General features: G+C 62.5%; 1 protein-coding gene across 2 annotated transcripts in view; it reads left to right on the forward strand.

The window, feature by feature from the left end:
* WNT7B (Wnt family member 7B) overlaps positions 1–26,238 on the forward strand; it is a 45,612-nt gene extending 19,374 nt beyond the window's left edge. The window contains exons 2-5 of one of the 2 annotated variants that reach the window (XR_012375342.1): positions 1,367–1,593; positions 17,392–17,663; positions 23,698–25,192; positions 25,609–26,238. Coding sequence is in view for 1 of the 2 variants with exons in the window: in XM_073882825.1 (XP_073738926.1) it covers positions 1,367–1,593; positions 17,392–17,663; positions 23,698–24,177 (979 nt within the window). In the remaining variant the exon portion in view is untranslated. Of the gene's footprint in view, positions 1–1,366; positions 1,594–17,391; positions 17,664–23,697 lie in introns of both variants that reach the window. The other variant, XM_073882825.1, reaches the window with a different exon arrangement.
* The last annotated feature ends 689 nt before the right edge of the window (positions 26,239–26,927 follow it).

Genomic DNA, 26,927 nt, shown 5'->3' on the forward strand with positions numbered 1-26,927 from the left:
TTCCACTCCTAGGAATATGCCCCCCAAAATTGAAAACAGGGACTCAGACAAAACCTTATATGCCCATGTTTGTAACAGATCTGTTCACAAGTGCCCAGAGGTGGTGGGAGCCCAATGTCCACTAACTGGTGAGTGGATACACGGAAGGTGGTCCCTGCACGTGATGGAATATTACTCAGCCACAGAAGGGACGGAAACACGGACACCTGCCACAATGTGGCCGAACCTGGGAAACACGATGCGAAGTGAGAGCAGCCAGACACGGAAGGGCACATATTATGTGACTGCATCTCTATGGAAAAGCTAGAATCACAGATTCCCGGTTGCAGGGCCTGGGGGAGGGGAGAGAATCGGGAGTGCCTGCTGAGGGGCATGGGGTTTCATTTTGGGGGTGGTGAAAATATCTTGGAACATGACTAAGTGCTGCAGACTGTACCCTTCAAAATGGTTACCTGTACCGTAGGTCCCCTCAGAAAATAAACAAGCCGGTAACACCTCAAGTGAGCAGAGTGAGCCTGGCAAGTGCCCTCCGGTCTTGGGAGGGCGCCAGATGAATTACACTCTGAGGATACAGTGTTGCAAAGAGGACCCTGCCCAGCCCAGCACACAGTAGATGCTCCATTCACATCAGCTCCTGATTCCTCCCCGAGTCTACCCAGTCGTCCAGAAACGAGTGAATGACAACTGCAGTTGCCCCATGGGTGCCGCCTTTCTCCTTGTGGTTGTCTGGTCTGAGCCTATGTGGTGGAAGTGGTGATGGGGGGGGGGGGGCGTCAGATGTTTTATACTCCCGTTTCATGGATGTGAATACTGAGGCTCAGGCAGAGCACCTTGCCAAGATTACAGACGGGTTGCACGTGGAGTCAGGACCCAGTGGGCTTGACTCTCAGCGGGGCCAGGCAGCTCAGCAGCCTTCCCGGCCCAGGAGCTACAAGTGATGGGGAAGCCCAGGGGTCAGGAGTTGGGGCTGCTCTCGGGGGTAGCTGCAGACAATTTGGAGCTGACGGTTGTCGAATCCCAGGCGCGAGGTTCTCTGACCCGAAGGGTCTGTGGGTCTGATTCAGAGGCACGGGGAGCTGGGGTTCTTGCTTTCCGTGGGACTGTTGACTCCCGGGACCTGTGACCCGTGGCTCTGGCCGTGCTGAGGCTGAGAAGGCACGGGCGTGAGTGCCTTTTCAGGCTGGGATCATGCGTTTTGGTCCATGGGAAATGGATTCTCTAGGGAATCTCTAGGAAGAACTTGGCACGTGGTGGGCGCCCGGAGCCCACTGGCTGACCGAGAGACTGAGCGAGGCAGGACGGCAGGCGGAGGGCGAGGGGCCCTGTGCCGCCACTCACCTGCCCGTGTCCTCTGCCCTCTCCGCAGAGCACTGTCGTCCGTCGTGGCCCTGGGAGCCAACATCATCTGCAACAAGATTCCTGGCTTGGCCCCGCGGCAGCGCGCCATCTGCCAGAGCCGGCCCGATGCCATCATCGTGATCGGGGAGGGGGCGCAGATGGGCATCAATGAGTGCCAGTACCAGTTCCGCTTCGGACGCTGGAACTGCTCCGCCCTCGGCGAGAAGACTGTCTTCGGGCAAGAGCTCCGAGTAGGTAAGGGCGCCTCCGGGCTTGCAGGGACCCAGCCACGGTCGGGGCTCCAGGGGCCAGGCCACTCCCCCGTCCCCACGGAAGGCTGCATGGGGCTGCGCACGCTCCCCGGGCCACACCAGCCCCAGTGTCTCTGTTAGAGCAGCTTGCCCTGCGCCCTTCTCCGAGCCTGGCCTGGAGGGGGCCCAGCACCCCAGGGAGACCCAACCATGTGAGTGGCCGAGGGGTGTCTCGCCGGGCCGGAGGGTTGGAGGACGGCGCTCCGGCGAGGCTGTGAGCCCACGGGCGGGCAGCGCCACGCAGCGGTTAGAGACGCGCCCTGCTCGATGGCCGAGCGGAACTAGGCACGCCTCTTCGTCTCTCCCTGCCTCCGTTCTGTATCTGGAAATGGGATAAGAGCAGGACTTCCTGCGTGGGGTTTTGGTGTGGGGGTGGGGGCTGGAGGCAAATAGTGCCATTTATGTGGAAGGCGTTCCAGGCAGAGGGAGAGTGCAAGCAGAGACGCGTGGGATGCTGTGCACACATGTGTGGGAGCGCCGAGGAGTCTGACGGGCTGGAGGGCAGGGCAGGGGGGCGGGGGGGTCTGTGTGCAGGTGGAGTCGGGCTGGGGAAGGCGGTGGGCCTCCAGTGCTATGGGCAGTGGCAGCAACTGAAGGATGCCAAGCAGGGTTGGCCAGGTCTCTGCCGGCTGTGTCCCACTGCACCATGTGCCGTCCCTAGGTCACATGCTCCATCTCCGTGTCCCTCACAGAGCCCCGAGGGAGGCCCCGTGGTGCCCATTTTACAGAGAAGGAGACTGAGGCCCGGTTGGGGGGAGCTTACAGGGAAAAGTGGGACTTCCAGAGCCCGACCTTGATTGGAATCCAGCTGCGTGACCCTGGGCATGGCGCTTCGGGCCGCTCAGGGCCTCAGTGTCCTCAGCTGTAACATGAGCTCTGAGCGAGCGGGCCCTCATCTGGGTCCCTAGTGCTTCTCCCAGGCCAGCACGCAGTAGGTACGCATAAACTGCTGTTGAACTGGTGAGGGTGGGGAGGCGATGCCACCTGCCCTTCCAGGAGGGTCAGATGGGGGCGTGATAACTTGGGGGCACCGCGCCAGGCATGCAGGGGGTGCCCTGTTATTTCAGACCCCAGCCTGTAGGCACAACACATCCTTCCGATCCCAGCGGGCCAAGGAGCCACAGCTGCCGGGACCCAGGCCAGAGCCAAGCTCTGCGGGGCTTGGAACGCCTGGCATAGGGCTGGGGGTGGCGCAGGGGAAAGCCCCCGGGGCCCCTCTGCGGTGAGCAGCCTGTGGGTGGCACCTGGCACAGGTGGGAGGGTGGCACCACCCCCTCCCTGGGGCCCCACCACCCAAGTGCAGCTCCCTCCCTGCAGGTGCCAGCTGGGGAGGGCGGGGCTGCCTGCCCCATCCTCCGCAGGTGGGGGGGCGTCGGCGCCAGTGCTTGCTTGGTGCCTGCTCGCTGCCAGGGGTCCGCTTGCCTCCCCAGCCCCTCACCCCTGAGACTCTGGGCTCTGAGGCCGCTGTGAGCACCCCCAGGATGCAGCTGAGTGGTGAGGTCGCCTGCGGCCACAAGGTTTGCCCATGACGGAGCTGGGTTCAGATCCAGGTCCCCACCTGCCACCTGGCCTATTCACCTTGCTTCTTCACTGTGTGGAGAGATGGGCAGTGGACATGGTCCCATGGCTTGCAGGGGGTGGGGGCCTCGGACTTTATCCGGGACCACGAGACACAGGGAGTGAGGGAGACGCAGCCACTCAGAGCCCCTTCTCATGGTCAGGTCCCAGGCGGGGGGCGGGGGGGGGCTTCACCGGTGGTCCCCAATAAATGCCAATAAAAAGCCCAAGAGGAGTGGCTTTGGCCCCAGCCCATGACCCGCGCCGTCCCCCCGTAGTGGACACCACCAGTCCCCACCCAGATTACCTTTACTGGCCGTCACATGTCCCCTGGATCACGGCTAACAGCTCACAGCTGTTCCTCCTTGGAGACTAGCCCTCAGCCCAGTAGGAGCCTGGGAGGGTCTGCAAGCTTGGCCCGCAGGGAGGGTCAGCTACAGCCATGGACGGACTGGTGCAGAGGGTGTGAACTCTGCCCTTGTGGGTGGGGGGGTGCTCTGCAGTGCTCTTCATGCCCTGAGCTCCCCTTGGGAATAGGCGTCTCAGGCTCTGCTTCTAGGGAGCCCACCTAAGGCACCTCCTCTCCCTTCCATGAGCATTTCAGAGGCAAACTTTTCGGCAGAGCTGTCTACACCCGATACGCCCCCATCCCTCACCGTCTTGTTCCTGCCACCCCTGTCCAGGCCGTTAATGACCTTCACGTGGCTGACCGATGCCCCCCTTCCTTGCCGGGGCCCCAGCTCACCTGGCTTCCTCTTGTCTCTCTGGCTGGGTCTCCTGAGCCCTGAGCCCTGCCCCAGTCTGTTCTCCCCTGGGACCAAGACCAGTGTGGCCGCTCCCTGGGAACCTCTGGCTCAACATGCTCAGCATCTTGTTGCTTAAATCTGCTGTTCTTGGCCTTCCCCCTGACCTGAGTTCCTGTTGTCTCAGCAGAAACCCGGTGTTTCCCTGTCCATCCCTCCACCCTGCCCCACAGCCCCTGCAGGGCCTGCCTCTCTGGGTCTCCCCTGGCAGCTGTCAGTGCCTCCCCCTGCCTCCCCTCCAGCCCTGGTCATGCCATGTCACTCCCTTCCTCCAAAACCTGCAGTAGCTCCCTATTGCTCCAGGATAAAGTTAACTCCTTAGCTTGGAGTCTGGGTAATCCCTGTCATACATCACCCCCACCTCTCTTGGCTTCACCCTGGCTGACTTCTTCCTCTTCCCAGAGCATGCCAACCCTTTCCTCCTCTGGGACTTTGCCCCCACTGCCTGTAACCCTGGGAGGCCCTTCCCCTCTGCTCTGCTTATTCACATCTGATTTCTCTGGAGAAGGAAATCTCACCCCTCCCTGGCTCTTCCTGTCCACAGCCAGGCCAGACACATCCTGGAGCTTCATCCTGAGTCTCTCAGCCCCGGGCCAGCTCAGCACCTGCCTCAGCGCTCCCTTCACTCTGCCCCGGGGGTGGGAGGGGCCGGCTCCCTACCACCTGGGCTGAGGCCTCTTGCCCTCCTCAAAGCCCTCCTTGGCTCCAGGCTGGCCCCTGTGAAGGAAGGCCCAGCTCCCACTTCAGCCAGGAGGGCTCTGGCTTGCGGGGTCCTGTGGGCACCGTGATGGTGGTCTGAGCAGGCCCCTGCTCCTCCCAGAACTCAGGGGCTGGGAGTCACGAGCAGGAAGTGGGGCCGAGTGGCAAAGCCAGCCCATGTCAGAGGCATGCGGCTGCCCCGGGCACGAGATGGGAGACGGGCCATGAGCTGGCAGGCAGCCGGGGGACTCGTGGGAGCAGCCACTCAAGCGATGCCAATTAATGATTGGCCCCAAGTGGGGGGATGGCCTGGGTCGGAGGGACGGCCCCCTTCAGGCCTTGCCTGTGACCTTGGGCTGTGCCTAGATCTTGAGAGCTGAAGGGAAACCCCTCAATGGGCAAATGAACCCCTGTGCAAGGTTCCAGTCCCTTTTCCAGCACCTGGTGCTGTTGCTTGTACACCTCCTGGGACGGGGAGCTCACCACGCCACATGAGCTAGATCTTTCTAATGATGCTGCTGCCCTGGCTTTGCCCTGAGGCCCCCCAGGTACCAGTTGCTCTGCTCCCTTCAGGGAGTCAAGACCCACCCATGGTGTCACCTCGTGTCTGGCGGCCCCCACCCTCTGGCAACCTGAGCCCACCCCAGGCCTATTTCCCCATGTAGCGAGAGATGCTTATGGCCAGGCCCCTCTTGACCCATCTCTTCTGTTAGGGGGCAATGAGCTTGGGGGGGGGGGAATGTGTCCTCAACTCTTCTGTCCTGGGGTAGGGGGGAATGACACGAGAGCTGGGGGGTGAACTTGTCTTCCAGGGATGCTTGTTAGAAACTTGGGCCCCCAGTGACCCAGAGCAAGACAGAGCATTTCTTACAGGCACAGTAATTGGGTTGGGACTGTTGTCAGGGGCTTCCCTGACAGGGCGACCTATGAGATGAGACCCAAGTGAGAATTCGGGTGACCCAGACCAGCCTGGGGTGAGCGCAGGGAAGGGGGTTCCAGGCAGAGGGAACAGCAGTGCCAAGGCTCAGAGGCCAGAAAGCGGATGGTATTTTCCAGGGACTGTAAGAGGGTGAACCAGAAGGCTGGAAGATCAGAGCCCAGAAGAGGGGGCAGAGCTGGGGCGCAGGGACCCCGAGGGCCCCACAGAAGGCAGGGAGGGTTCTGAGCAGGAGAGGGACTTCCCTCAAACACTGGCACCCCCCAGCCACGGCCTCACCCCTCGCCCGAGCCCCGAGCCCCGTGGGACCCACTGGCAGGGGGCATGGGGACTGCAGCTCTGTGCACTCCCGCCCCCACCCCCACCCTGCTGCCAAGCAACACTGAGTCCCGCCCATCATGTGCAGCCCCAGACATGACCAGGCATAGGGGCCGCCCCTAATCCTGGCTCACGTGGCTGCCTGGGGCTGGCGGCTGGGTCTGCAGTAGGGGCTTAGCAAAGGCCGTTGGTTCCTGGACAATCCGAGGGGGCAGAGTGACTTACCTCTGACTGAGGGATGAGAGTCTCGAGGCTTCCAAAGTAGCCACTGGCGAATCCTTGGAGGAGGGGGCTGACTGTGTTCCCCGGGCGCCTTGCCTGGGGTTTTGCCGGCCGGGCCCAGGGGAGGTGTGACATTGGTTCCCGGGAGGGACGAGGGCTCCAGGGCCACGGCTGGCTGGTGCAAACGGACAAATGCCCTAAGTGTCAGGTACACAACAGATTTTGAAGACTTCCAAAGGAAAAGAGCAAGTAAAATACCTCTACCGATCTTTACAACGAGCCCATGTTGACGTGGTAATGTTTGGGTATATTGGCTAAATAAATGATGTTATCAAAATGAAGTCCACCTGCTTATCCTCCCGTTCCTTAAATGGCATATGTGGCTCACGTGAGACTTCTGCTGGGTGGCACTGCGCTTAGGGGCACACGCTTGTCCAGACGCAGCCTGGGCAGGGCCGGCGTGCACACTCGAACCCAGATCCGACTGTCTCCTCCAGCCCCGGGGCACAGCAGACGGAGGGCAGAGGGTCACTCGCCGGCTGCTTCCTGGGGCAGGGCAGGAGTGTGAGGGTGACTGTCCTGGTGGCCCCTGGGGTTCAGCCTGCATTCATTGAGCGCCTGCTGTATGTCAGTCCTGGGAAAGGGCGCCAGGAGGTGGAGTGAAGACCACCTGGCCCTGGGCTTGGAACCTTGCACCCAGGATGCTCCGGGGGAGCCAGCGAGCTAGCTGCTCGGGGCCCGCTGTGTAACTTGGTCACAGGCTCGTGCTCTCCTGGTCTGTCTACCCACCCATACCGGTGGGCGGAGGCTGGGGCCAGGATTCAGCCAGAACTTGGGGTCTCTCCTCAGGATTTGGGGCAGGAAGGCCCTCCACCTCCTGAGCGCCCACACTGGGGTTCTGCCCAAGAGTCTAGTGGACAAGGGGTCCAGGGCTCTGGGCTCTGGTCTACGGAGGCAGGACCCAGATCACAGGGTGGGCAGGCCTTCACCCTCGGCCTCCGAAAGTCAAGGCCCGGACGGACCTCGGCCGGTCTCCAAGCCCCATCCTCCTGCTTCGGTGTTGAGAGGATGATTTCTGTTACAGCTGCAGCCGCCTCCAAGGCCGGCTGTGGGTGGACCCTTCCATACGGCTCATCCCACGTTCTACTGTCCATATATCATAGATGGCGAGACGGAGGCTCATGACACACCCAAGGTCACATAGCGCTAGGGCCTAGAGATCTGAACCTGGCAGGCCAGCCCGGTGTCCCAGCAGGACTCTAGTCTCCAGGGGGCCAGAGGATAGCCTCAGGGAGGAAGGGGTTCGGACGCCACCGCGTCCTCACACACGAGCAGTTGCTAATTTCCCACACGCCGGGACGGGGGACTGTGCACGAGGGCAGGCAGTCCGAGGCTGACCTCCCTAACAAGAGGGGCTGCTGGAAGCCAGGCCTGCACGAGAGGCCTTCTCAGGCTCCCCAAAGCTCCGGGGAGGGGTGGAAGCTCCTGGACAGCCGTCCCAGCTTGGGACACAGATCCCGGGGCTCCAGCTCATGCTGCCCCTCACGATGTGGTCCTAAGCCAGGCTCTGCCCCTTCTCCACCCGTTGACCCCCGTACCCAGCTGGAGCGCCCCACCTCGACGGCTGCTGCGTGGCATGTGAGGGCCTCACTGGGTCAGAACAAAGGCCTCGGGCACTCGGGGATGCCGGCGTGTTCGGACCTGGTGTGGCTTTTTCCAATGCTCTGTTTATGACAAGGGCAGGGAAGAGCTTCGTGTGGAGACACTGACTCAGCCACAGGTGAGCTGGGGTGGGGGCCTGGGTGGGGCCAGAAAGAAACAGAGGGACAGATGGGGACAGAGACACACAGAAAGAGGGACAGAGGGCAACATAAGCACAGACATAGAGGCACGCCCACACGTGCACACACGCCCACACGTGCACACACGCACACCCACACGTCTGCCCCAGGCCCGGGGTCTCAGCCCGTCCTGAGACGCAGAGTGAAAGCAGCCCATGGGCACGGAGCCCCTCCCGCGCCCAGCTGCTGCGAGCCCCCCACTGCACTCAGTCACGCGGCATGGGCCCCTGCGGGTGGATGCTTCACTACCTCTCTTTAACAGGTGCAGGGACAGGCATGAGCGTCCGAGGCAGCCCGCCCACTTGTCCCCCGGCAGAGCCCTGGCCCTCCAGGCCCCTGCGGGAACCCCAGGCCACCTTCAACTGCACACATAGGGATTTGGGACCTCGCTGGGCTTGGAGGTGTCTCTGGGGTCGCCGGACCCCCATTGTCCCTGCCTCCGGAGCCCCTGAGCCTGAGCCCCGCGTGTGCTGGGATAAGCTCAGGCAGGCAGTTGCATGCCCAGGGCCGGTGACTGAGCCCCGTCTGGGGCCAAGGGGCCAGGAAGCCTCGCTGGCCCCACCCTGGGCCCCCGGGCCTCTCCCCCCAGCTCCTGTGCATCCTAACACCTGACATGGGCGCTGCACCTGCTTGCCGGGGTGACACCAGGAGATGCCGCTTGGCCTGGGGTGTCTCCTGGTCTCCCTCGCCTCAACGTCTCCACCCATAGACGGGAGGTGGGGACAGTATTCTCACAGCCACTTCTAGGCTTGGGAGAGCCTGGGGGCCGGGTGGGGTGGGCGCGGGGGCTCAGGTGCACTCACTAGCTCGCAGTGTCCCAGTGGCCAGGCTTCAGGCCTGGAAGACTCGGGGTCCCCACTCCATCCCTACCATCCATGGCCCTACCCCACCTCAGCCCCGGCTTCCCTGTTCTGACCTGCTTCTCAGGGAGATCCAAAAGCTCCCTGCTAAAGAGGTTTAGAACCCGCTGCACTGGCCTCACTCCCGTATTACATGGGGAAACTGAGGCTGAGGGGAGTGAAGGGCTGGGTGGCCCCTGGTTCCACCTGGGTTGGCACCCGTGATGGTGAGCAGCAGGGCCGGGGGCCCCCCAGGCAGGGCTTGAGTGCCCAGCCTCCGCTTCCACTGTGTCCTGCGTGCCCCAATCTCCCTGTGGTCAAGGCAGCTCCTTGATTTCCCCCAAACCTGGTCCTCTGCCCCACAGTCTTGGTGCCCAGCTGCCCAGGCCCCACTTCGGGAGACTTCTGGATTCGTCTTTCCTGAAACCCTCACTCAGTCCACCTGCTGCTCCGTTGCTTCCACCCTCAGACTGTGTCCCAAGCCGGCCGTCCTCACCGCCTCCACCTGGCCAGCCACCAGTGTTTCTTACCCAGACCCTTGTGCCCTGCTCCCACCGTGCTGGCCACAGTCAGCTGGAGGGGCCCTTTCAATGTCGGTCACAGCGGCACCCTCCAGGGGCTCCCCCTCTTCTTAAAGTCCAGCCCCCTCCCCCTGAGCTCCCCAAGTCGACGCGGTGTGGCCCATTTCATGTTTCACCCTCTTCGTGGGGTCAGACTGCTCACGCCCATCTTGTTCTCTTCTCAGGGCCTTAACCTTGCAGTATCCTCTGCCTGCACACTGTTCCCTGCACCTGTGCATGGCTCATGTCTCTCATCATTCAGGATGTCCCCAAGAGGGGCCCTCCTGGTCACCCCCCAGGCACCTGTCCTGATGGCCCTCGTGGTGACCATGGCCCTCTGCCCATGCTCTCGGGGAAGCCCCTCCCAGCTGTGTGCTTGGCCCTGAGCTGGGGGCCTCACCCCTGGGGCTCTGGGGGTTTGGCTGGAGGGCAGGCTGTGCTTGGCATTGGGGGCACCGGACGGTAACAGAGGATGGCAGGGGCGGGCGCCGGCCAGCCCAAGTCGCAGGCGTGGTCAGTGGGATGGGAGGCAGGACAGTGTGCTTTCCCTGTCCGGCGGGCAGGGAGCAATCTGAGCATGACTCTTGGGTCCCGGGTCAGATCCCAGCTCTGTGGCTGGCCTGCTGTGTGACCTAGGGCCTGTCACCTGCCTACTCTGAGCCCAGCATCCTAACCATGGGTGTTTAAATCGAGGACTAGTTGTGCGCAACCCCTGAAAACCATCAAGTGCTGTGTTTTTAAGACAGCTTATCGAGGTAGAATCCACCTACCCCACAATTCATCTGTGTAAGCGTCCAATTCCGTAGTTTCTAGTCTCTTCGCAGAGCTGTCCACCCATCACCACCTTCAATTTTGGAACATTGTCATCACCCCGAAAAGAAACCCTGCACCCCTCAGCTGTCATCCTCCAAGCCCCCAGCCTTTGACAACACTCATCTGCTTCCTGTCCCTAGGGATGTACCTATTCTGGAAATTTCCCATCAGTGGGATCATACACTAGGTGGCCTTTTGTGGCTGGCGTCTTTCACTCCATACACGTTTTTGAGATCTCTCCCTGTTGTAGTGTGTGTCTGTGTTTGAGTCCTTTCTGTGGCGGGGGACTATTCTGTTTTGTGGCCAGCCCACCTCTTGTTTATCCATTTGTTGCCGATGGGCACCGGCTGTTGCAAACGCCGCTGCCGTATTTACATAGAAATTTCTGTGTGTTCATTTCTCCTGGGGCTGCACCCTGCAGGGGATTTCTGAGTCCTGCAGTAACTCTATGATGGCTGTGGCATTTTCCATCCCTCCGCCCAACAGCACGTGAGAGTTCTGGTGTCTGGCGTCCGCACTGACACTTATTATTGTCTGTCTGTCTTGTCTTAGCCATCCCGGTGGGGCTGGAGTGGCATCCCACTGTGGTTTCGATTTATATTTCCTTGATGGCTCAGGATGTTGAGCATCTTTCCTGTCCTTACTGGCTGTTTTTATACCGTCTTTGGAGAAATGTCTTTTCGGATCCTTTGCCCATTTGTCATTGGGTTGTTTGCCTTTCTATTATTGAGTTGTAGAAAATGCCATATTGGGGCACCTGGGTGGCTCAGTCATTAAGTGTCTGCCTCCGGCTCAGGTCATGATCCCAGGGTCCTGGGATCAAGCCCCACCTCGGGCTCCCTGCTCAGCGGGAAGCCTGCTTCTCCGTCTGCCCCACCCCCCACTTGTTCTCTCTCTCTCTCTCTCTCTCTCTCTCTCTCCTTTCTCTCAAATAAATAAAATCTTTAAAAATAAAGAAGGAAATGCCACATTTAAGAGGGGCCAGTACAGGTTGGTGGGGAGGCAAGGGGAACTGAACGGCGTTGGCCACCAGCCCGGGACATGCACAGGTGCACGTGCTTGCTCACACTCATGGGAGCCACATTCATGCGTAAGCCCCGGTGTATGCCCAGGGCCACACTCGTGTGCATGCACGCAGAGGTACACCCACGGAGACCCCATGTGTGGCGTGTCATTCGTGGGGGTCAGGCCTGCCCCCCAGGCCCTCTGGTACAGCCACTCGGCCATATCAGAGCTATTATCTTCATTTGGCAGGTGGGGAGACAGAGACATGAAGGGCCCCTTGACTGGTCCAAAGTCACCCAACTGGCCAATTTTAGGGTCTAGACTTGAACTCCAGGTGTCAGACTCTGACCTCCCCTCTGGAGTGTGTGTGGCCCCAGACCTTTGAAACCCCGAGTCACTTCAGAACTTCGGGTCTGCACTCCCCCACTCCCCGAGCTGCCGTGTGACATGGGGCAGCATGCGCACTCTGTCTGGGCCCCCGGCTCCTGGTTGGAGACAGAGGGATGGCACTGGGTGGTCCTTAGCTCTGAGGTCCCAGATTCTTGGCCTGCCTTCTAAGAGCGAACCAAGTGCCTTTCGCACCCTGCCTCCCCAGACCTGCAGTTAATCAGGTCATTAGGAGCTCAGTTATGGCCTTCTAAAAATAGTACGCCACATCCCGAAGTGGCAGGTAGCTTTGAGTGGACAGTGGGGGGAGCATCTGGGGCATGGGGAGGGTGGGCTCAGCCCCCAGCTCCATCCCAGGAGGGGAGGGAGTGCTCAGTTCTGTCCCACTTTGCTCAGGAGACATTTGTCCCCTCCGGCAGCTGCTCATAAAGATCTGCCTGGTGCCCGGTGCCCTCCTTTGGGTCAGAGTGAGAGGATGACGGAGGGACTAGGTCCCACTGCCCCGGGCAGGTCCCCTCACCCGGGGCATCGAGGTCTGGCTGGCACCGTGAGGGCATGGAGCGGGCAGGGCCCTGCATCTGCTCTCTCCGAGCCTGGCATCCCAGCAGGGTCAGCGAGGGCTGAGCTGTGAACAGTCCATCAGAAAGAAGGAATAGAGCTGCGTAGCCCCCAACGGGGCCTGGTGCCTCAGTTTTTACCCATGTGGCAGTGGTTTCTGAGGGTTCTGTTGCTCCAGATATTTTGGGTTTATCCAGAATATTTGGGGAGGGGTTAGCGGGGCAGGGCCAGCCCCTGGGAGGAAGCAGAGTGATGTCTGGGCTTGTTCTGGAAGCCCTGGGCTTTACCTGGTCAACCCCAGCCTCCTCAGGCCTGCTCACCATTTGGGGTGATGCCCGTCTGTCCTGTTTGTTCTCAGAGCTGCTCCTGGGGCAGTGGAGCAGGTGAGAATTGTGAGTCCCACTGGGCCGCTGGGGACACAGGCTCAGAGAGGGTGAGTGACTTGCCCAGAGCTGCACAGCAGGTACGACTTCAGGTCCAGTGCTCTCCTGCCTATTCCGGCCTGAGTGTCCCACTCTTCACTCGCTTTGTTGACACCTTGGGCCTTGCAGGTTCTCGCAATGGTTTTCGCCTTGACCTGCCAGGCACCAGAAGCAGATGGCCCTGGAAATAGCAGTGACTGCCTCAGGGCCAGTGTGTGCAGGGACCCACCCAGGGCTCATGAGGCCACGGAGGTGGGGGCAGCCAACGAGCAGCCTGCCTGCCTCTAGCATTTCCCAGGGATACTGCCGGATGCGGATGCTGGCTCCGGCGTCGGAGGGTGCGGATCCGTGCTGGGGTGGGCTCTGGATCCCAGGAGGGGCCCTGGGCCTCCCGGGAATAATGTGTGCCCCCCCAAACTGCTGCTGGACGCAAGCAGACCACCCGTGCAGCCTTTACCCAGCTCCCCGTCACCAGACACACCTGAGGCAGCTGCTGAGCTCAGATGGCCGCTGTCCCCGTCACCTGGAGCGGAGCTTTTCCCGCCTGGAGGCTGGCTCAGTGTTCCCGTCCCTCCCTGAGATGGTCTGAGCAACCGGACTGATTTCAGGGTGTTGCCATGGAGGTAAAAGAAGGCAAAGTGTGTAAAGCGCCCAGCCCCAGACCTGCTCGTGTGCAGGGCTTGGGGACAATGTTGGGGGGGACACAAAGTCATCAGACCTGGGTCCAGCCCTCCACCCCTACAGCCCAAGGGGCACTGGCAGGAGCGCAGAGGAGGTTGCCTCACCCTGTCGGGGCTCCTGGGAGCAGGGGCATCCCCGCTGTGTCCGAGCGCGGGGAGCTGTGGACCGCGTGGACCTGGGCAGCAGCGGGCCAGCGCCCACCTGGGCAGGCATCAGGGAACCAGGCGGATCCTCTATTCAAGGCTAGTGGTGTGCACTGAAGGCAGCCGCATCTGCCCCCCGGGGGGGGCCTGGCCCAGCGAGGCTGGGGGGAATGGCAGGTGGGGATGGGTGGGGTCAGATCCTAGGGGCTTGAAGTCGTCTCAGAGGTCTGGCGAGCTACCCGCGTTTGCTGAGCAAGCCCAGAAGTTCGAGGGGCTTCTTTCTAAACCCAACACCCACTCGTTCTCCTCGGGAGGAGGATGCGCAGGCAGTGCACCGGGGGCTGGCAAATGGCCCCAGAAGTGACTGTCCCCCACCCCCCATGCCCGCACACACTGTGAAGCCCCACGAGGCAGCATCCAGCTCTGTGGGTGGGCACAGTGATGCTCCCAGCCCGTGGGGCTGTCGTGTGAATGACATGAGGTGTGTGTGCAGAGAGCAGGGGGCCGTGAAGCCCCCGATCTAAGACCTAATGTCACCTTCCGTGATTCTCCCCCAAACGCCACTTGCTCCCCGATCACCGCCCCCTTGTCTTCACGGCGAGACAGAGGGTTTGGCTCATTAAAACCAAGTAAAAAAGAAATTAGTGGGAGTGGCCACCCTGTGAGTAACTGATGAGTAACTGGGAGTCTGCTGGGCATGGGTATGAACCAGGGGATGCCAGGAACTCGCACAATGGATGGAAGGGAGGCTTTCGAGAAATGTCCTCCGAGCGCACGGGCCTCTGTGCCTGTTTACCTGCTTGGGGGCTTCGGGACAGCGGGGCGTGGGAGGCACCAGGTTGAATTTTGGGCAGAGGAGGGTCGGGTGGCAGGTCCCAGGGCCTCCGAGGGAACACCCACACCGTCCCAACTCAGGCAGGGCTTGGTCGTGGGACTGGTAACGCCGTCGGCCAGGCCTCTGGGTGTGATCGCGCAATCCTCTGAGCGTTCCACCCCACCTCCCAGGCGCCGAGCTTGGGACGTGCCCTCCGTGAGGCTGGCTCCCACCTGCGTTCACCTGCTGACCAGTCGCTGGGCCCCAAGGTTCACAGATCGTCCAAAAGCGGCATTTCCTCCCCAAGGGCCCCCGTCGGTGCCTCTTCTGTCCTCTCTTCTGCCCAAAGTCGCTTAGCTGCAAAGAGACCCTCCCTCGCTTTGGAGGGTTTTGATGCCACTGCCTGGGTTCAGATCCTGCTCCGGCCGCTAACCCCTAGTCTGAGGGGCTCACACGTGAGTGTGAGGGTGTCTGGCGCACAGGGAGAGCTGGTGAGTGAGAGCAATGATTTGGGAAGCTCAGCTCTGGGGCCGGCTCTCTCCATCGTTCCCAGAGCCAGAGCAGGCTCGGGCACCAAGTCCACCGCCCTGGCCCCGGCACCAGGACAGAAAGCACCGTGCGCTTCAGGGGATGTCTCCGGCTACCCACGACTGGCTCCCCCTAGATCTCGACGGCCTCTTTCCTTCTTACGCTTGAGCTCATACTTCTAGCTCCAGGTCAGCAAACTGTTTCACACCTTGGCACCTTTGGTCCTGCCATGCCCACTGCCAGGAGTGCACACACCCACTGCACACGGCCACAGGCCACACAGACACTCCGCAGACACACGCCATACACGTACACATGCCACACACACACTCATATGCACTTGCAGGGAGTTAACTTTAACCTCTTGTTAAGACTCCCTTAACCGAAAGTGTCACCTCCTCCAGGAAGCCTTCCCTGACTCCGCCCCTCACAGAGGCAGGTGGGGACACCCTTTGAGGTTCCTTGACCCCTGCGCCCCTTCCCGCAGAGCTCTGTGGTCACCTTCTCTCCTGGAACCCCCGACATAGTTTACTGCACGCTCCCCTGCCGTGTGAGCCTCATGCGTCCATGTGCGTGAGCTTGTCAGCAGGCCAGCAACAGCAGGGAGCTCAGTAACCCGATGCCCTTCCTTTCAGATCACCTGGACCTAACTTGAAGCCAGGGAGGGTGAGCCCCATATTCTCCCTGTGCTTGACCCTGTGTCTGCCTGGGAGCTCCCAGCCAGCCCACCTTGACGTGCCCAGCCGGGGGCTCCTCGGTGCTCCCCAAAGGGCAGCTGTGCTGAGAGACGCTTCTCACAGGAGTGGTGGCAGGGGGGCAGAACCCTATGCTGCGGGTCGGCAGGTCGTGGGGGGTCGTGCACTGACCCCAGGTGGGGTGGGGGGGCCGGTGTGGGCAGTAAGCACCCGGAGAGGGGCAGGGGCTGGACAGGAAGGCTGTGGCAGCCCTGTGTCCTTTGCAGAACCTAGTCTTGCTTGGGGGGGGAAGGAATGCCCAACACCACTCTCCCTTAGCTCTTCTCAGAGGAGGGACGTTTCCAGGGAGCCCTGGCCCCTCCTTGGCAGCAGAGGTCAACCAAAGCCTCCTCTACACTGGGCCTCCAAGACCAGCAGGTCCTACCCTGGTCCTCAGCCCCGATGGGAGAAACCCCAGGGAACAGGAACCTCACAGAGGGAGGGCCCCCCAGGGGAAGCTCCCCGCCAGCAGGCTGGTAGGTGAGGAGGTGGACCCCAGAGCGCATATTCAAGGCCGATCACAGGGGGCATGCAGGCAGTGCTTAATGGATGTTCACGGAAAGGACATGACTTGACCTTCAACCCTCTCTCAGTCTGGGGGCGATCACTCTAGCTCCAGTAACGGGGGTAGCGGTGGTCACAGGCGTGGGGTCTGGGCAAGCACAGGGACCTCACTGATCTCCACGCCCAGAGTGCCAGCCGCTCAGGGCCACACAAACCTGCCCGTGGCCTGCAGAGAGCCTCGGAGCTCAGGGGCAAGAGAGGCCAGGCCAGGGAGGCAGGATGCCCAGGGCGCAGCCAGAGCCCGTGGAGAATAAAGATGGATTAGCGCTGGACCCATCCATCTGGGAGGCCATGGGCCCCTACGGGGCCAGGACAGCCCAGCGACAGAGCTAACCAGGTGAACGGGGTCAAGTGCAAAGAGAGTCAGATCTGTGACTGAGAGAGAGAGACACGGGGCAGCCAGGGCCCCCTGCTGGCTGGCAGTCTGGAAAGGCTACCTGGAAGAGGCGGCATTGGAACTGGCCTTGGAAGGTCGTTAGGATTTGGGAAGGGGAAGGAAATTCCATTAAAAAGACCAGGAGAACCCAGGAGCACATGAGCAGCAGCGGAAGGAAAGAGTTGTTGTTTTGGGCAGAGGACGGGGAGAGAGGGACGGGGAAGCCCCCTGGGCTCGGACGGAGGGCCTTCCCTTCCCAGCTCAGGCAGAGGGGAAGCAGCGAAGGTGCAGGGTAGAGGTGCCCAAACGGCACTGTGGGCCCCCGGGCTGGTGGCAGGGGCGTGAGGGAGCCGGGGAGGACTGGCACACCCAAGATCTGGGCAGTTCAGGGGGGTCTCTGATCCAGGCAGGGGTGCTGGAAGAGAGGAGAGGCCCAGGGAGCTGGGGCGGAGTGATGGGATGACGGGGTGGTCAGAGACAGGGAGGGGGCAACAAAGAGCCTGGAGTCGGGGCACTCCGAGCTGCGTGGATTCTGCCTGCTTCTCGGCTGGTGGGTGAGTGTGCCACGGAGATCAGCACAAGTGGCTGGTTCTCGAAGAGCAGCACTCAGAGGCGGGCAGAGGGGAGGGGGGCGGGGCCCAGACCCCACAGGCCTCCTCGCAGGGCCTGCCACGGCTCTCTGCCAAGGTTGGGGAAACTACACCTCTCCAGCCCAGGCTCCTGGGACAGGGAGACAAGGTGACGGTGGTCTCACGTGCTGGTGGCAGGGCTGGGGCACTGTCCTCACCACGGCCCTGCAAGATGGGATCCGTCGGCCCCACGTTGCTGAGTCAGCAGCTCAGAGAGGGCCAGCGCCCAGGCCAGGGGCGCACAGCGGGCCAGCAGCAGGACGGGGCTGAGACCCGCGGGGCCTCACCGAGCGCACCCGATCCCCCCCGCAGGGAGCCGCGAGGCCGCCTTCACATATGCCATCACCGCGGCCGGCGTGGCCCACGCCGTCACGGCCGCCTGCAGCCAGGGGAACCTGAGCAACTGCGGGTGTGACCGCGAGAAGCAGGGTTACTACAACCAGGCCGAGGGCTGGAAGTGGGGCGGCTGCTCGGCCGACGTGCGCTACGGCATCGACTTCTCCCGGCGCTTCGTGGACGCCCGTGAGATCAAGAAGAACGCACGGCGCCTCATGAACCTGCACAACAATGAGGCCGGCAGAAAGGTAGGGCTGCCCCGGGTGGGAGTGGGGGAGCGGTCGGGGCAGGGGGAGCGGCTGTGGCCCCACCTGGGCTCTGCCCTGCACTGAGCCTCTGAGGGGGGTGGTGCTTGGGGGCTGGGACCCCGGAGCTGTGTGGCTGGGGGCACCGGGCACGACGTCCTGCCTGACCCTCCCGGCAGCTCTAAGTTGCGGGCCTGACTCTTCCCCTTCCGGAGGTCTGAAGACTGAGGCTGGGAGTGGGGCTCCGGTCTTCAGCGGCTGGGTGGCAGGGCGGAGACCAGGGCCGAGGGTGGGGGTGGCCCCTGCGCCACAGTACTGTATCCCTGCCCTGGTACCAGACGGGTCGTACCAGCACACCGGGAGAGCTTCCTGGAGGAGGCCGCCTTTGGCTTGGATGGCCCTGACAGACTGGAGGTAGGGATGTTCCCAGGAGGCTGGAGCAGCCTGAGGAAGGGTGGAAACTCCAAGCGGGGGGCTTGCGAGGAGCTGCCAGCTTCACACCTGGGGCGGAGCAGCGTGGTGGGGCGATAATGGAGGACGTCCGGGCAGGACCACACTGGGGCAGAAGTCAGGGCGAGCCTGGCCCCGTCTCAGGGAGATGAGGGCCCCAGATACTGGGCTGGGAGGAGCGGCCGCCATGGCGGCAAGATGTGGCCCGAGATAGGGCACCAGCCGAGCGGAACGCCTCTCCAGGTCTGGCTCCCCAGCCCCGGGGGCTGCGCCCAGGGCACCAGGGCCTGCGGGTTTCTGCAGGCATGAGACGGGTGTGCCTGCCCTCTGCCCCAGGGACCACTGCAGAGGCCACCCGTTGCTCACTTGTTCACTCAACAAACACTCCCTGCCCCTTCTCTGTGCCAGGCGTTAGCTAGGCTGGGCAGGGAAGACAAGGAGGAGGGAGACACCGCCCTGGCCGTAGGAACTCCCACGGCACCAGCCAGGTCCACATGAGGGGTGCAGAGGACATGGCCAGGAGCTGCGAGAGCATGGAGACCCTGGGGGAGGGAGCAGAAGTTTCTGGGGGTGGTGATGTCCAAGCAGAGCCTTGAAGGACACGTCGGCGCTGAGAAGAGCCCAGGCAGAAGGAGTAGGGCACTCGGAGCAGGGGCAGGCTGCTCAAGAAGTAAGCAAAGGCTGGGACAGGCCTTGAAGGCCAGGCCGAGGGACCGACTTTATCTTGTAGTCGTAAGCAACCAGTGGTTATTAAATTGTTGGCAAATGGTTGGACGGATGGATGAATAAAAGGAGTGACACAGTCCTTGCCTCTAAGGAGCTCGCAGACAGCCTGTAGGGACAGTCAGATCTCCATCTATGCCAGAGGAGGCAGAGGAAGGCAAGGTTCACGTCCCTGGAAGTATGAGGAGGGCTCCCTGGAGGAGGAGGTGCACTGAGCCCTTGACGGGACCACCGCCCCTTGAGCCTCTGCCGTAGCTTAGGTCCCAAGGAGGGGCTTTCCAGCACCCCTGGGAGGAAGGTCTCACTATCTCCATTTCACGCATGAGGACACGGAGGCCCACAGTGGGCAGCAGAGGCCCTGGTGGCTCCCGAGCCCTGAGCTCTGGTTAGTGCTTGTGGAGAAGTGTCCGAGGAAGCAGCAGAGATGTGGGGAAGGGCCCTCCAGGCGGAGGGACCAGCACAACCGAGGCAGGGCTGGGGGGCTGGGGTGGGTGGGGTGGGGGTGCGCCTCGCGTCACATGTGCGGTGCAGTGAGGCTGCTGGCCCGGCTCAGGGGCCGGTGAGGAGGCTGGTGCATGGGACGGGCTTCTTGGTGAAGGGGGCCACGACAGCCACGCTGGATTCTGGCCTCTGGGCCACGGGCGTCATGGCAGGTCCCTGAGGCAGTGATGCTAGTGGCTTGAGGGCCAGGGGGCCTGCGTGTAGGAGGGTTTTGAACCATGAAGCTGGAAACAGAGATGGGGAGTAGGGGAGAGGCAGGTTGTGGGGGAGAGGGCCCGGCAGGGCAGGGAGGCTTCAGGAAAGGGCTCTAGAGGGGTCAGCAGCCAGGATTCTAGGGCCAGGGCTAGCACTGTCCCTGCCTGTCTGCAAGTCCTCTTCTGAGCCTCCGTCTGCTCATCCGTACAGTGGACATAATATACCTTGTCCCCTTCCCCCGCTGTCCTTCCCACAGCCCCCGATCCTGAGCTGTGGAGCACACATGTAGCCTGAGCCCTTGGCGAAAGCCACTGGTGGTGGCAGCCGTGACCCTGGGGGGCAGGGGTCCTTCTGCTCCCAGCAGCTCTGATCATGGTGGTAGCGGTGGGGTGGGGGGCTATGGCTTTTGAGGTTTCCGTAAGAACTGAGTCCGGATCTAACAACTGAGTCTGGATCTTCTTTCTGGTCCCCATCATGGTTTGTCTAGGCTACCTCTGGCCCTCCAGGGCCAGAGTTCAGCAAGTTGGGTGGGAAGCAAGCTCACTGGTGCCACATGAAGTCCCACAGCCTGGAGGGCTCAAAGCAACAGAAATTTATTCTCATAGTTCTGGAGCCAGAAGTCCTAAATCCAGGTGTTAGCAGGGCCGCGCCCTCTGATGGCTCTGGGGGAGGACCCTACCTGCCTTTCGGCAGCTCCAGAGGCTCCTTGGCTTGTGGCCTCATCAGCCTCATCATCGTCTGCCCCCATCTGCACATGGTCTCCAGCTCTGGGCCCAATTTCTCTTCTGTCCCTACAAGGACATGTGTCCTTGGGGTTAGGACACACCCTGATCCAGGATGACCTCATCTTGAGCCTTAATTACACCAGCAAAGACCTATTTCCAAATAAGGTCGCATCCTGAGGTTCCGAGTGGGGAGACATTATTCAGCCCACCATGCCCCCGGTGGGCCAGGGTCAGACAGGCTGAGCAGGAGACCCGCTCACTGCCGGCTTCTGCGGGATCTAGGCCAAGGCCGCCCTGCCTAGCCCTCTCGTGGGCAGCGTGGCCTTTACCGAGCAGCTACCCTGCTGTGTGGTCCCGAGTAGAGGGGCGGCAAGTGCAGAAGGCAGTGATGCCTGAGCAGCGGATCTCTGCACCTACCGACCCCGTAAGGCAGGAGCCTGCCCAGCTGGGAAGGCCTGGGGGTTGTCGTCAGGAGGGCTCCGGGCTCCTCTCATGGGTGACAGAGGTCTGAAGCCATCGCTGACAAGGGCCCGAGCACTGGGAGCTCGGGCAGGACCCCCCCCTTGGGCGGCCACAGCTCTTACCTGACCTCGTCTAGGCTCCGAGCTGGTCCTGCCCCAGGGGCACATCATTCCTGTTGTCTGGATGAAAACCCAGGGTCCAGGGAGAGGTGACTCATGCGAAGTCCCCGGCTGAGAAGTTGCTGGCCACTCTGGGCCCCCAGGCAACTGGGGCCAGTTGGCCCCCTCTCTCCCTCATGGCCTGGGCTCTTCACTCGGTGCCCATGCCCATCACACTGCGGCCTGGACGAGAGGGTGAAGCCGACATGGGCCTCACCACCCCCCCGCCCGGGCCTCACACACCCATGGAGGGTCAGGCCACCACTGAGGGCCCAGAAACAAATGTGTGAGGCATACCACGGCCCAGGGCGTGTGCCGCTTCCCTCCCACCTGCCCGAGGCCACTGCCGGAATGGTGGGTCACGTGGCTTCCGTGGGTGCCAGGACTGTGACCACCCCCCCACCCTCAGCCTGGCCACAACTGAGCACTGTTCCCAGAGCCTGGGCCACACCCTTATTCCAGAAAGAATACCGGGTTGGCCTTTTCCTGGAGGCCCCCATTCCACCCCCACGTGACCCGGGTCGGGGGAAACCGAGGCCCCACTCCCCTGGGCGAGGCCGGGTCACTCTGCACCCTCCCAGGGTGGTCTCCTGGGGCAGCAGGGCTGGCGCCACCATCGCTGTCACTCTTATCTTGAGGGCGCTGGAGACGGAAACGGCACATTCTTGAATCCTGTGATCACTTCCCAGGACAGGCTCGGTCCCAGGGGACCCAGCCAAGCGAGGATGCGGCTCCCTGCTCTGCAGACAGCTGCCCAATCGGCTTCATCTGCCGATTCTCACCGGCCTGGCCGTGCAGGGTCTGAATGTGCCTGGGCGGGCAGACAGCGGAGCAGGCGGTGGGGGCAGGGCTGCGAGGGCTTGGTGAGGACAGGGAGGTGGGGGCAGGTGGCAGGGTGAGGTGGGGGGCAGCCTGGGTCACCTGGCCTGGACACCCCTGGCAGGTCTCAGGCCATCAGGGCCTATCTGAGGAGGAATCATCTGGGCCAGCAGCCGGGGGGGGGGTGCACTGCCCCCCACGCTGGGGACTCTGAGAGGGGCACCCATCTGCTCAGCTCTTGGCCTGAGGGGCGGACATGGCAGGCAGGACGGCCAGGGCAAGAGAAGCTTCCTGGCCTTGAAGGGCAGGTTGGTGGGGGCAGGGTCTTTCTGGGGAGGGGAGAGTTGAAGCAGAGAGGAACATGGTGTGGGGGTGAGGGAGGGGAGAGGGGCAGGAAGCAGAGAGGATATGCTTTCCCCTGGAGGGGGTCCCACCCTTCCCTAGACCCCCAGAGATTTCTGGTCCATGCCCTCAACCCAGACACCCAGTGGCCCTGCAGTTCCAGTTTGGAATATTCCTTCCTCCTGACACTGGGGGCCTCTCCTGCTCAGTCCTTCCCTGGTGGACCATAAGCCTCCCCCCCCCCTCCTATCCCCCCCCCCCCGGGCGCCCCCCCCCCCCAGGACATCATCCACAGAATGCTGGACCAGGAATCCCCCCCAACCCCAGATCCAGGACATCAGCCTCAGGGCCCACCCAGCACCCACATGACGCTCACGTGGCCTTGTCTACACTGCACCCTCCTGGAACATCCTCCTCTCTGCCTAATGAGTAGCTCCTCCTTCTCCACCCACACTCCATGCAGGCACCCCTCCTCCAGGAACCCCCCTTACCATGGCGGGGGGCGGCTCCCAGAGCCCCCACCTGACGGTTTGTGTAGGCTTCCTCTTCCGTTCCCCGTGCTGGACTGTGAGCCCCTGTGGTCCTTGCCCAGGACCAGAGGCCCATGAGGGTAGGGCAGGGAAAGTGATCGGGATAGTGGTTGGCTCTGTGGGATATTCCGCTCATTCATTCATTCATTCATTCATTCACTGTGGGGCTCCTAGTCTGGGCCAGGGCTGGGGTTCTGGCCCAGGAGGCAGGGGGTGGCCAAGTTCCCTCAGGGCTGGGCTGCCCAAGTGAGGCCAGCAGAGCCGGGACAGCTGACAAATGGCCCTTCTTCAGCTGTGGGGCGGCAGCTAATGATTCCCCATCTTTAATCAGGCCGGCTGGCAGGGCCCTTTCGATCCAGGTAAATGAGTACCTGGGGTCAGGGCTGGCTCTGGGAATCGGCCTTCCGGGACTACGGAGGGAGGCCCAAGGAAAACACACGGCTGCGCCCATCGTGGGCCCTCGGGGAGCTGGGAAGAAAGAACAACACTGTCGGGGGCTGGCTTCCCAGCAGGTGGCACGCCTGGGCCTCGCTGACCCGTGCCCTCACCTCCTGCTCATCCACCCCCTCCCATCCTTCAGCAGACACGCACAGAGCTCCATGCAAATACCACGCTTTCACTGAACAGCCATTTATTAAGCACCAACTACATGCTGGGCCCTACCCTGGGCATGAGGGCAGGGAGGACAGAGATGGAGAGGTGGGGATCTGCAGTTAATAAGCACCTACTGTAGCTGGGCCGGGATCACCATCAGGCACCTCCTCCCCACCTGGCTGGGTGCAAGCCCCACGCTCCCGAGCCTCAGTTTCCCCATCAGCGCATTGGCCTGAAGGATTGTGAGAATTCAGGGAACCACATTTGATAAACATATACTGTGCTCTGCCAAGTCCTGGACATCCTCATTGGACCCTCACAAGGTCGCCCGCAGTAGGGACCCACGGTCAGCAGCCCCCTTACATGGATGAGGAGAGGGAAGCTCAGGAGCGGGAGGCACTCCGGCGTGGTCCTGCAGCGGGAAGTCGGGGTGCCGGCTCGGGGCCAGGCTGGAGGCAAGGGCAGGTGGGGGTGGGGTGCCCAGGCGGTTGGGGGGGGGTGGTCCACGCACACCGAGCTCCTGCCCTGTCGCCCGCAGGTCCTGGAGGAGCGCATGAAGCTGGAGTGCAAGTGCCACGGCGTGTCGGGCTCGTGCACCACCAAGACGTGCTGGACCACGCTGCCCAAGTTCCGCGAGGTGGGCCACATGCTCAAGGAGAAGTACAACGCGGCCGTGCAGGTGGAGGTGGTGCGGGCCAGCCGCCTGCGGCAGCCCACCTTCCTGCGCATCAAGCAGCTGCGCAGCTACCAGAAGCCCATGGAGACGGACCTGGTGTACATTGAGAAGTCGCCCAACTACTGCGAGGAGGACGCGGCCACGGGCAGCGTGGGCACGCAGGGCCGCCTGTGCAACCGCACGTCGCTGGGCGCGGACGGCTGCGACACCATGTGCTGCGGCCGTGGCTACAACACGCACCAGTACACCAAGGTGTGGCAGTGCAACTGCAAGTTCCACTGGTGCTGCTTCGTCAAGTGCAACACCTGCAGCGAGCGCACCGAGGTCTTCACGTGCAAGTGAGCGCCGCGCCCGCCCCGCCCGCCCGCACGCGCACGCGCACACCGGGCGCCCCTCGCCGCCCCCAGGGGCTCCTCCCGACCCCGCTGGGCGCTTCCTGTGGCCGAGCCGTGCCCCAGACCCGGCCGCGAGGGCGAGGCCGACGGCCCTGGTGTCCCTCTGGGGCCCAGGGAGTTCCTCTGCTTTTCTCTGGGGAAGCGAACCCTCCTGGAAAGCAGAGTGACGAGACTCCGAGCGTCCCCCTCCCCCACCTGGCGGCACGGACCGACGGGCGGATGGACGGACGGACGTGGAAATGCCATGCCGGCCGGCCGACGCCACGCGGGACCCCATCAGCCGCCGGGGCCTCTGGGTGGTCTGGGCAGATGTTGACAAAGTTTATTTATGTGTTCTTAGTATCAGAAGAGAATTCTTAGCACCAAGGCATAGCCAGTCCTAACTCTGTACTCCGTGTTAGCGCATCCCCGGTGGCCCTCTGCTTCCTCTCCCCGCCTCTCTGGCCCGGGGGAGCATCCCCGTGCACAGCACCCTCTGGCCCTGCCCCGAGAGGGCCTCTGAGGAGAGCCATGGACAGGGACCTTTCTTCTTGAACGTCATATCACACAAAGCAAAATGTCACCCACGTCAGGCTCCAGGAGTGCTGTGTCCCCTCCCCGATGCTGTCACCCGCCCGGCGCCCCCGCCAGCCTGGCAGCCTCAGTTTACAGAGCCCCCTCCCCGCCCTTCCTCACCCTCCCCCCTGCCCCTCGCTGGGAGCCAGCCGGAACCCTCGGACAGCCCTGCGCTGGCAGTGGGATGGCGGGGTGGGGACGGTTCAGGGCTGTCTTCCTTCTTTGACAGATGCAGGCGCTGAGGCCCAGAAGGGCTCGAGAATGAGCCAGAGACCCTAAAGTTATGACTCTGGGCTGCGTGCCCTGGGGACCCCCATGGTGGCATGAGACTGCCCCCGTGATTTGAGAGATCTGGCTGTGCCCCTCCTCCCCTGCTGTCAGCTGCACGGGGACCTGCACCCCCAAAGGTACCTGCCGGGGTTCCTCTAGCGGCCTCGTGTCCAGTCCTCCTCCTTGGGCCCTGACTCCGATGCTGGGAAAGCTCGGATCCAGGGTGTCACTTGGCCAGGGCCCCGCCTGCTGTCCCGGCAGGTGTCTGCCCTCCAGACCCTCCCAGGGTGCACACCCTCCCCTGAAGTTCAGCTCACCCTGAAACTTGAGAAGGGGCCCCCGCTCAGGTCTCAACCATGCATGCTGTGGGGAGAGGCCAGAGCCTTGGGACTTGGGGCTGAGGTGTCCTCTGTGAGCACTCCACTGTCCCTCGGGGAGTCTGAGGCATCGAGGGGGTGACTTGCCGGAAAGGAGGCAAGGTGGCTTCTGGTGTGCTGCCCTCCACTGCCCGTGTGCCCACCCCCTGCCCCAGATTTACGGTATTTTCTTGCAGAAACCTGTGGAAATGTGTCCTCAGGCAGCTGACAAGCCAAGTGGGCTAGACATTAGCCTGGGGTGAGTGACCCTGTCCGGGCCCTGGCCCTGCCATCTACCCCATGTGCCCCCGACGATGCCAGGACACTCCCATCAGCTGCTGTTCCGGGTACTTCCAGGCCACGGTGAATGACCCGCCCCCGGCCCCCCCACCTCCCCGGGTCCCAGGACACTCTGAGTCCACGGGCCCGGCGCCCTCTGCCAAGGAACCTGGTTAACTTATATTGTTTATAGCGTTGAAATGTCTATCATGTCTTTTAAATTATTGTGACCTACACTGGGTACTGGAGGGAGGGGACAGCCTCGTGCGTTCCCCCGAGCCAGGCTCCTCCTTCTGCTTGAAACGGACTCTTGGGACCCCTGATGCCATTGACAAGCGCACTGTCCAGGCGCCTCTGCCGAGACCCTCCTCCATAGTCTGTCAGCGGCAGCCCTTCCCTTGGGGGAGAGGGGGTCAATGTGGCCCAGGTGGGGCGGCGGCGGTCAGGGCCCCGTGTGTCCCTGTGGCGCTCCCACTTGAGGAGAGCTGGTGGGTTTCGGATGGGCTGTGTCCTGCCTTCCCTGGAGGGGAGCGCCCGGCTCCAATAAAGCTGGAATCAGAAGTGAGTGTGTGTGGAACCCATGCGACACCCTTGCAGCTCTTTTCCCCTGGGGGTGGGGACGTACATGCTGTCCACGGAGGACCCTGAGTCTCAAGCGCCTTGGCCCTCAGGTGCCCCACCTTTCTGACTTCCTTACCTCTCTCTGCAGGCTGGGCAGGCTCTGTGCCCATGTACCTCCGTCCTCCCACCTTGCCCAGGTCCCAAGGGAGGCCTTGAGCCATAGAAGCCTCCAGGCACATTTGGGGGCCACCCCACCCAGCAAGGGCCACTGGTGGTGGCTGGACACAGACCCGGAGGCCTCTCTGGACAGCCTGGGCTCCGGGTATGGGGAGAAGAGGCCACGGGTCTGGTGCCAGAATCAACTCACGGGGCTGGGTGGGGACTGTTCTTAGGAGAATGGGGGGCTTGGAGGTGGGGGACCCGCAGCCAGGAGGCCCTGGTTCCATCTGTTTCCCTCTGTGTCTCCCTTCTGCTTTGGACCCCGACAGGTCTTAGGATCCCTACGGGTCCATCAGTTGTGTCTGGGGGGGGGTTGGCTCAAGTGCCCCCCTTGGGGTGCTCTTAGCCCTCTCCGGGCGTGGGAAGACAGCCCGAGGCCCCTGGGAGCTAGGCAGCCCCTGGCTGGCCACCAGGCCCTGCTGTTTCTCCCTAGAGGCCTGGGTGCCACCAGGCCTCG

This window comes from Callorhinus ursinus, unplaced genomic scaffold (assembly GCF_003265705.2).
Source record: "Callorhinus ursinus isolate GAN/ISIS: 27379988/994484 unplaced genomic scaffold, GSC_fseal_2.0 scaffold48, whole genome shotgun sequence".
NCBI lineage: Eukaryota > Metazoa > Chordata > Mammalia > Carnivora > Otariidae > Callorhinus > Callorhinus ursinus.